The 10,601-nt window shown below is 42.2% G+C and overlaps 1 protein-coding gene across 1 annotated transcript; it reads right to left on the bottom strand.

Moving 5' to 3' along the window:
* Positions 1-252: 252 nt before the first annotated feature.
* On the bottom strand, positions 253-1,266 carry npbwr2b (neuropeptides B/W receptor 2b). Its single transcript, XM_071910388.2, has one exon. It carries the CDS (start codon positions 1,261-1,263, stop codon positions 253-255), a length of 1,011 nt encoding a protein of 336 aa, XP_071766489.1. The 5' UTR covers positions 1,264-1,266.
* Positions 1,267-10,601: the final 9,335 nt, after the last annotated feature.

The following is a 10,601-nucleotide window of genomic DNA, read 5'->3' as shown; positions in this document are numbered from 1 at the left end:
GTATTAAAGATCAAATTATCTCTTATCTCTCGCTGCCATTTGGAGCCGCCAACATGTAAAGTTGCCTAGTGCAGCTTTAACACAAAAAACAATCACATCTGCATCACATGGATTAAAAGTTCTGATTTGAACCCAAAGTTTAAGTCTGTCCAAATCTACAACACTGTCAGGAGCGTCCCATGTTGCCATCGCTGTCTGCCCCTGCTCAGTGAGTCTCTATAGGCCACAGGTTCAGTACAGCCGACCAGACATTCAGGCCGGTCTACATTCCAGCATCTTCTTGAAGGCCTTCCTGAAGCTGTCGTCCAGGAAGGCGTAGAGGAACGGGTTGAGGCAGGAGTTGGCGTAGCTCAGGCTCGTTATGAAGTAGGAGATCCCGATCAGCAGCGGCGTGGTGCGCAGGTCGGTAGTCAGGGCCACGATGGTGCTGAGGTGGAAGGGCGTCCAGCAGAACAGGCAGACGGCCAGAACGATGAACACCATGATGGTCACCTTCTTCTTGGCCTTATCCAGCGCCTTGGCGTTGCTGTTGAGCCGCATGTTCCTCAGCTTGTACAGCATCATGGTGTAGAGGATGCAGATGGTGGAGACCGGGATGGCGAAGCCCAGAATGAGCGTGTAGATCCGGCTCGCTTTGAACCACAGACTCTCGGGGCTGGGGAAGCTCAGCACGCAGCTCTTCCTCTCCGTGTCGATGTAGACGCCGGCGAAAACGGTGAACGGCATGACGATGAGGATAACCAGCACCCAGACGCACAACGAGACGATTTTGGCGGCCCGGTAGGTGCGGTAGGGCATGCGCTTGGACCGCACCGTCGCCAAGACGACCAAATACCGGTCCACACTCATAACTGTGAGGAAATAGATGCTGGAGAAGATGTTGTAGTGGTCTATGCTGAGGATGATTTTACACAAAACCTCGCCGAAAGGCCAGTAGTGCAGCAAATGTTCGGCGATGTTGATGGGCAAGACCAAGGTGAACAGATCGTCAGCGATGGCCAGGTTCAGGATGAACATGTTGGTGACGGTTTTCATCTTGGGCGCTTTGAGGATGACGTAGATGACGGCCGTGTTTCCCGTCAGCCCCACGGCGCAGATGACCGAGTAGATGACCGGCAAAACCACGTAGAGGTCGGCGTAAAAGTAAAACTCGGGCGGAGGAGTGCAGTTCAGGTCGGTGCGGTTTCCCGAAGTGAGGGAGTAGAAGTCCACAGAGTCGTTGCACACCGGCGGAGCGCCGGCAGGGACGGACACGTTCTCCATGTTGGAAGAAGTGATGTAGCGGCAAATCAAAAAGGCGGGTAGACTATGACGAGCAGTCTGTGATCATACCAAGACAAACATCCACCGATTTTAAACAAAACATCAATTATATTTACAGAAAAAATAGGAATTTGCGCCTTTGCCTTCCTTTTAAAAGACCTCACACTCTCACTTACTCACATAACTTGCATCAGTCTGATACTACTTACTATGATGTATGCTGGGAATTTTTGTCAGCCTAAAAACGTGGGTAGACACTATTCAGCAAATACAAAAGGTGGGTAATCTCAGTTAAGGTGGGTTTATCTCTGGAGAGGAGAGGGATCACTGTTTAGAGCAGTGGTTCCCAAACTGTTAACTGACATTAGTATTTTCACTGTTGTTTCAGTTACTAGAATTTAACAGTCAGAGAATATGTAAGGATGACTGTTTTGATCAGAGGTTTCACTGTTCCCATGCACTCTTACGTTCCCACCTGCAGTACAGACGGTTATAAAATGATCTACCTAGTCATATCTGAAAAAAAAATCCTTAGATTCCTTAGGACAAAATCTCATTAAGTGGGTTCTGTGGATCTATTCTGGCGTCCTTGGTGTGAGAAAGTTGGTTTACAGACTCAGTTTTGTGGTTTCTAACAGCTGGAGAGAGCTGCTCACTAATCTCAAAACGAGCTGTCCAGTATCAGTGCTGTTTCATGCATCGATTTTACCTTTCCAGTTCTTAAAAATAAAACATTTGGCACAGAGTTCTCGCTCCTTCATTCATCTCCGCTCCGATTTATTCCTTGAAGTCCGCTTTACGAAGAACGACTTCGTGGAAAAAGACAAATCCTCTCTGCTGAGTTCACGTTTGTTCTCAAACCACGATGTCGTTTCCTCTCCTCCTCCTCTGAATTTTCTCCACAATGCCGAAGAGCTAAAACGGTCGTTTAAGGTTTAAGACGGTCGGTTAAGGTTTCAGGTCTTCGTGTGTCCTCCTGCCCTTCCTGTGCGCACTGGAGACGGTGCCAGATTTTTACGCACGGATTGCGCATCACGACATCTATGGACAACAGAGAGACGGGAACATCAGTCAGTTGCCGTGCGCGAATATAAAATGCTCCTGGTTAGAGTGAGCGCATTTCATAACAGATCAGGCCGTTTTGTAACATAATTATTCTGTCAGCAGCCACTTTAGGAAAACCTGAAACAGACGCACAGATGAAACAACAAAAGCACTAAACTAAATCCAAGCTTTCACGGCTAACTCCAAGTGAATTGAAGTTAGAGCAGATCTGTATCCAATTATGAACAATTAAAACATATTTTTATCTCTCTCTCTGCGTAAACATAGCCTATAATAAATACATGTCGGAAATAAAACTATCCAATTAAAGGAACACGGTTTCGCCATTTAACATGGTTTCGAGGCAAATTAACTCACTTTTTTTTTTTTTTTCAAATAAAGATGTATACTAACCAGTGATGTAGTGGTCAATGAAAAGCTGGGTAAACCTCCAGTCGGTTACGCTCATAACGCACCAAAAATATAACCAATATAAACAAAAATCAATTACATTGTCCGAGAAATATTAATCTCTGCTTTTTATCCTTAAACCAGCTGTCCTTATAACTTCACCTGCAACAGTTTGAGGCTACTTACTATGATGTATGTAAGAATTTAAGTCATGAAGATTTATGCCAGTTTGAAAAGGAGGTCAACTCTATAATAATAAAAAATACTAATAAAAAAAAAAAAGAGTAAAGGTTTATTAAGAGTTTAGGTGGTTTTACCCTCCGCTACATCTCCTGGTCATCTTTGCTGGTCTTACCGTGGCCGGGAGACGCGCTCCTCTCCCGTTTCTGCCTCCGGTCTCTCTCTCTCTCTCTCTCTCTCTCTCTCTCTCTCTCTCTCTCTCTCTCTCTCTCTCTCTCTCTCTCTCTCTCTGACGTCATTCCGAGGTCCTCCTCACATCCAACGGGTAAACGAGCTTTCTGCTTTCACCGTTCACCGTTAAAGTGGTAATCCGCGAGACCCTCGTTTTTTTTTAAATTCCCATTTTGTCTCCATGTTTGTCCCTCAGCCTCATTGTGGTGTTTCTGCACTGCACTTCCCACAGATCACCTGTCAATCAAGTCTCAGTCTCAGTGTGGGCGGAGCTTGGTGTTTCTGTTGATGCAGTTTGAGTTTCTCTTTTTCTTTGTCTGTTCAGTCATGGTGGCTATCACTGCTCATGCTAACTACCCAGTTCTTCTTCTTCTGTTGATTCCTAACAAACCGGAAGCATAAAAAAACGCATCTACGCAGTAAACGCATTTAAGATGTGCAGTCGAGTAATGCTAAACGGTAGGGATGTAACTAAAGTTCATGAAACAAAATTTTGGCGATATGCACTGTGGAGTTGATAAAATGTTTGCAATACTGGTCTTTTCTGTTTTGCAGTGTTTGAACACTAGAGAATGTAAAACTACCACTAGCTTGGATCATCAGCCAGCAGCCAAACAGCTGAATGTTGAAGTCGATCCTGAAGCTCAGCAGCAGCAGCTCCTCTAACGTCCGCTAGAGTCCGGCTCCAAAAAGACTCCAAACCTCCAACTCCATGAAGTCAATGCACCACAAACCAACTTCTCATAAAAATATAAAGTCAATACATTTTCTCCACAAGAGGTTTTGGTCTCAGCAGCTAATTTCACTTCTTCTAATGTGTGTCCTTATGGAGATTTTCAACATAATTGTGTCATTAACAGATATAACAGATAAAACACGGAGTTGTTTTCCTAGTGATTGACAGGTCGTCGATTACGGGCCAATAGCAGGCGGAGCTGCGGCTCTGCGGACGACCCAAACTCCGCCCCCTCCACCTTGGCTCCGCCCCTCTGCCTCTCTTTGGCTGCTCCGGCTCCAAAAAATGTCAACATGGCGGCGACCGTAAACACAATCTGCAGCTTCAAAACCTTCAGAAGACGATGGAGGAAGAAACTCACTGCTGCATCTGGTTTACAATCTGTGGTTTCAACAAGTCATTTAATCTAGTGATGAATGTTAAAATCGTATTATTCTTGAAACAAGTGGGACAGATCTGCCAGTCTGCCTCGAGTGATTCACTTTTTTCGATGTAAATCAACTTGTTTCAAGAATTTTCTGCATGAATACTGAGAAGAGATGCATGGGAGAAACTGTCTAATACAAGATACAAGACGAGGGCGGGATTTAAAAAACAACACCAAAAAAAAAAACGTTTCAGAGCTTGTTCTGTTTTGCAGTCTGAAAGAGAACCGGTTCAGACCGTCTGTCACGGACCCTCTGTGAAATTGCCCTCCTCCTTCTCATGACAGTGTCTTTTTTTTCTTCTTCTTCTTTGGTTTTCTGCACTCGTTCTTCAACACGTGTTTTGCTCCCGTCACGGCGGCTGACAGGCTGAAAACGACGGAGCGTGGGACAGACGGCTCGCATCACTTCAAGCTAAATGTCGCCTCCTCTTCTTCTCTCTCACATTCTGCGTGTCTGGCTCTTATCCTGTTTCGTTTATGTCAGTATCTGCCATTGAAAACTGTCTCGGGGCTGTGTGTGTGTGTGTGTGTGTGTGTGTGTGTGTGTGTGTGTGTGTTGAATTGTGTTTCATACTGCAAAAAATGGCACTTTCAACAAGTCATTTCATGCAGTTTCGTGTCTTAAAATCTTATTTTTGTTATAGCAAGTGAAAAAATCAGCCAATAGGGTGAGATAATTTTAGTTGTCAGTGCAGTGTGTGTGTACGTGAGTGTGTGTGTGTGTGTGTGTGTGTGTTGGGAGCAGCGAGGTAGTTTTATCGAAGTGCTTTGAGGTATTAGTTATATCTCTTTCTAATATTCTCTCCCTCGACAGTGAGTGTACACAATGCTAGATGTTTGATCTCCATTTTATCTATCTGTTTATCTATCTATCTATCTCTGTTTATCTATCATCTTCTATCTATCTCTGTTTATCTATCTATCTCTGTTTATCTATCATCTTCTATCTATCTCTGTTTATCAATCTATCTATCTGTCTATCTATCTATCTCTGTTTATCTATCCATCTTCTATCTACCTCTGTTTATCTATCTCTGTTTATCTATCTATCTCTGTTTATCTATCTATCTTCTGTCTATCTCTGTTTATCTATCTCTGTTTATCTATCTCTGTTTATCTATCTATCTATCTTCTATCTATCTGTTTATCATCTATCTGTTTATCCATCTGTTTATCCATCTTCTATCTATCTATCTATCTATCTATTTATCTATCTATCTGTCTATCTATCTAGATAAATATATGTTTATCTATCCATCTTCTATCTATCTATCTATCTATCTTCTATCTATCTGTTTATCCATCTTCTATCTATCTATCTATCTATCTATCTATCTATCTGTTTATCTATCTATCTAGATAAATATCTGTTTATCTATCTATCTGTCTCTCTATCTGTTTATCTATCTATCTATCTGATATATCTAGTCATTTCTATATGATATACCTGTCATCTATCTTCTCTTTATTCTATTTAGAGTGAGTTGGACTCTTTTTTTGCCCAGTCAGACTTGAGGCTTATAAACATCGTTCTCTAACCTCTCTCTTCTCCTTTAATCTCAGTCTTCTCTTCACGACCAAAGTGGATTAAACCGGTTGAAATCAACAAAGGATCGCAGCTTTCAACTGGATTCTGCACATTTCATACGCTTGGTGTAAAATATCTCTCCCATAATCCTCTTCTCCATCCACACTTTGATCCCTCACCTCAGCCCCATATTTCACTTTTACGCCTCCTTTCACAACACGCTGCTCCCAGATCAGCAGTTCATGTTTTTCTTTACTTTAAACCAGTCAGGCTTTCACTTTCTCTCTCTTCAGCCTCTTTATCTCTCCCAGAGGTGTGACCAAGTCAGCTTCGCTCGAGTCCCAAGTCAGTCTCAAGTCATGAGGCACAAGTCTCAAGTCTAAATGTAGATTACCAAGTCAAGTCAGTCCAGTATCAATTTAATATCTTAAAGAAAACTAAATATCTAGGACTTTTCAATGCAATATGGTTTTAATAGGATAAAAACTTGGTAAGAGCATCATGAGTTTGATTTCTATAATCAGTTTCAACTTCAATAAATTCAATCATTCCATACAAATTCAGAAAACAGAATTTAAATTCAGTCGTCTGCTGGAACAAATCTCATCACTTTCAATCTAAGTCATTTACACAAACACAAGATCTCAAGTCAAGACTTTAGAAACCTTTTCAAGTCACCAAAGTACAAGTCAGAGTCAAGTCCCAAGTCACCAGAACCCAAGTCAAGTCAAGTCTCAAGTCTTCTCTTCATGTATCAAACCGTGTTTTCGCCCCTCCTCCTCAACATCAAATTACCGTATTTCCTCTAATAGTGGCCTGTAGTCAATTAAAAGCCGGGTCTCCGATAATGGCCGGGGCCGTGGTCGACACAAACAAATAAAGGCCGGCCTCAAATACAGGCCGGGGAAAAAAACAAAGGAAACAAGACTAGGTCAAAACCAGTATATGGCTGGACCGTGTCCGTCTCCTCTCTCCGCCGCTGTCCTCTCCACCGCGCCCACGGCCCGCATTGATCCTCCCGATCCGAGCCCCGGACCCCTGCCGAAATCTCGGCCGGATCACCGGGAACACATCGGCGCCCAGCTTCAGTTAGCTTCAGTTAGCTTCAGCTTACATGCAAACAACTCCTGCTGCCTGTTATATAATGTAACTGTAGTTTGTAGTAACGTACAAGTGCCACAAGACGGTTCGGCCGGCGGAAGTCTCTGGAGCGTGCCGTCATCGATTACCGTAATTATCATAATGCATTGCAGTAACAAAAAAACGTCTACCTAACGAACCCCAACAGAAGCAGATCAGAAAACAAGGAGGCTTCGTACTAAAATATGAGCAAATACACTTATCAAACGGAGGGAATTAGAAATAAAGGCCTGTCTCTAATATAAGCCTGCTTCCAATAAAGGCCTGGTACCCTCTGCAGTTGAGGTAAATAAAGGCCCGGGCCAATATTAGAGGATTTACGGTACTTCATGTTTCTAGTCATGTCTCCTTCGCTTAATGTTTTTGTGGCATTATACTCATGTCACTAAATTTCGGGACACCAGTCTGCAGCGACTGACGCCACATGGGATTCCCTTCTGTCCTTCTCCTTTAATTATTCCTGTGAACAGCATCCAGCGCTGAGCGTGGCTTCCCTCCACGTGTCTCTCAAACCCAAATCCATCTCTAAATGACTCATTAATTGACACTTTGATGTGTAATTCATGCGTGGTACGTCATAATTGACGTCTTCATTGAGTGTCGCACTTCCAAAAACACCGAACTGAAAGGAGAAGGCGGCTGGTTGAGTCTCTTTCATGGTTACAGGCTGACAGATTACATGGAACAGGATTATAGTAATGTTATTGGATTAGACAGGAATTTGTTGGATGGAAGAAATAAAGGGCCATTTTGAAATAATGTTGATTTGGTTGATGTGATGACAACACTGTTCAAACTGCAGTCTGGAAGAAAGTTAGTTTCAATCTTTCACTTCACTTCTTATTCTGTGGTTTCAGAGATAAAGGAAACCGTCTCTTCACTCCTCTCCAAAGAAAGTTTGAACACAATCGATCGGTAAAAAAGTGGGAAGATAAGTGGAAAATAACCGTAATCATCCTTTAACCTCAGGTGTTTTTTTCTGAAATCACTCTCTCAATAGAATTCAGTTGGTTTGCTGTATTGACGTGAGTGTTGTTTGGACAGTTTGGCCAAAGCGTCTGAATGCAGTCTCTCTCTCTCTCTCTCTCTCTCTCTCTCTCTCTCTCTCTCTCTCTCTCTCTCTCTCTCTCTCTCTCTCTCTCTCTCTCTCTCTCTCTCTCTCTCTCTCAACCTCTGCTCCTCTTTCAGCACGAAGCAAATTACTCAGAAATCCTGTTTGGTTAAATTGCATCTCAACACCCATAAACAAGCAGCACTTAGCTTGGCAGCTTAAAACCAGGCTCGCTCTGTGTGTGTGTGTGTGTGTGTGTGTGTGTGTGTGTGTGTGTATGTTTCACACTAAGCACTTAACACCTGAAAGCTGGATCAGTACCTATCACCACTTCCATGTGAAATATTACTACTTGTGGAAAGAAGAGTGGATAGACACACACACACATACACATTTACAAACACACTTACACACTTGCAAAAATACAATGCTGCATGACTTACTGCTACACACACCATAGACACTCAAATACAGATATAGTGTGAGCTTACTTGCACACACACTCATGCACTTTCTAAGGCTGCGATCACATCTACAGTTTGTTTGTTTTCTTTGGTCCAAACCACAGCTGGAAACGTGACTTGAAACCGACCGGAACGTGCTTGATGTGAACGCAGCCTTGCACACAAACCCTCATACACACAGCAGGTCAGTGTGTTATACGGCCGGAGAGATGAAGGCCATCCATCAGCTCTTCTCGACAAGGCTTTTAGTTAAGAATGAGGGCAGCAGCATCTTTCACCGGCCGGGAGCTGCAGCACCTTTAACACACGAAGCATATTTCACTTTGGTCGAGCAGTTTCGCTGCACGCGGCCTTCCAGGGTGAGAGGAGTTCACAGAATGATCAACCATAAATTGTGGCTGCTCTAGGTGACCTGTATAGTCACCACCAGTCATTCAATACATGAATAATATTAAAACAATCAAATAAAAGCAAGCATATTTTATGAGTATACTCTTAAACTACATGAAAACAAGTGAAAACAAGAAGGCACCGCACAAGATAAAAAGATAGGGGATAAAAGATATCATGCAAAAACAAATCTACAGTATACAAGTAAACCGTTAAACCCCATGAATGATGCAGGCAGCACTTGGGCCAGTAAGTAAAAAGACGCATCATATCTCCAAGCTTTGTCAAAATCATTTGACAAACAGTTTGGACTTATTGTTGCAGCAAGAGAGAGAGAGCTTCAACTGCTGCTTCAACCACAGCTGACTCTGAGATAATACTGTCTGCGGGTCCAACAACTACAGGGATGAAGAGACTCATTAGATAGAGAGACAAAATCGCCAAACTTATCCTTTAAGTTTGTGCCAATCATCTATCTTGCTCCTCTTCTTTCCATTCTTCCTCTGTTTCTGCACACAGCATAGCTGCAGATATCAGCATGTTTTCCTCCTTCAGAAAAAAAACATTTGCTGCCATTCATTCTTGTCCAATATGAAAAACAACTTCCACAGAGCATCGTAATAAACATAAAGTCTTCATTTGGTTTTGTCAATGTTTCTGTTTTATATTGTTATGCTCTGATAATATTCCCTGGATAAATAAAGGCTGAACTGCTGTTCATTTGACTGTAATCCCCTTCCAAGTATTCTATCACTCCCAAAGTAAATTGTTTATGCTTGTTCATGTTTATTTATTTTGAACATGTAAGCAATAAGTAAAAAACAAAACAAGAAAATCCATGAAATAAGCAAAAAACCAAAACATACGGTAAATTCTTGACAAACAAAAAGTAGTGATGTTCGAAAAGGAGTAGAAAGAAGTAAAACTTATTTTGTCCTGTCCTCTTTCTAGAATTAATTGCGTCATCAATATATCCATATATAGTATATAAATACATATTACTTTGTACATCTCATATTTTGTACATCTCAAAAAAAAGCAATTTGTACAAATTCTTAAACTGATATTTGTACTTATATCTGTACTACTGATTTCTGTATCTAAACCATAGAGGATCAAAAAGAATTTGCACACTATAAAAGGTAAAAACCCAAAGAGGCCAGATGCTGGTGCTAAAAATGCCCAAAATTATTTATATGGTGACAAGGTGGAAAAAAAGGGTGCAAAAAAATAAAAGTGCACAAACAGAAAACGTTTCAGTCAAAAGACCATCGTCAGTTTTTGAATTCCCGCACCTGAGAAATGTTTTGGTTTTTTTTTTATTTGGACTTGGACAAAAAGAGCGCAGACATTTTCACCTTCCTGTCACATCTAACCCACTCCACAGATTCACTCCAGGAGTCTAAATGCACGTACAGATTCTCTTCCTGAACACAGAATTACAAAACATCACATCACCTTTTCCTTCATCCCAGCGGCCCGACTAGACATCCAGTGCAACGCTTCCCTCTCACCTACCAGGAGTGTTTGTCCTGCTTTAACGGATCAGGTCCGGCCTGCTGGACCGTCATCACTTCAGCTTCAGGCTTGGAGCGTCTTTATAAATATTTATTACTGTACGAGCTGGGAGAGGGAAGCGGTCTCAGCAGTCTCCTCAGGCACAAATAATACACACATAATAAAAAACTGTCCAGACGCTCTGACAGAGGCTGGATCTGACTGTTAAACCAGTCTGG

Source organism: Centroberyx gerrardi, chromosome 14 (genome assembly GCF_048128805.1).
Source record: "Centroberyx gerrardi isolate f3 chromosome 14, fCenGer3.hap1.cur.20231027, whole genome shotgun sequence".
Lineage (NCBI taxonomy): Eukaryota > Metazoa > Chordata > Actinopteri > Beryciformes > Berycidae > Centroberyx > Centroberyx gerrardi.
The sequence above is the reverse complement of the archived record's forward strand: the minus strand, read 5'-3'. Positions and strand labels throughout refer to the sequence as shown.

Excerpts from the sequence above, each read along its gene's own strand:
- npbwr2b (XM_071910388.2), bottom strand. The coding sequence starts at position 1,263 with ATGGAGAACGTGTCCGTCCCTGCCGGCGCTCCGCCGGTGTGCAACGAC.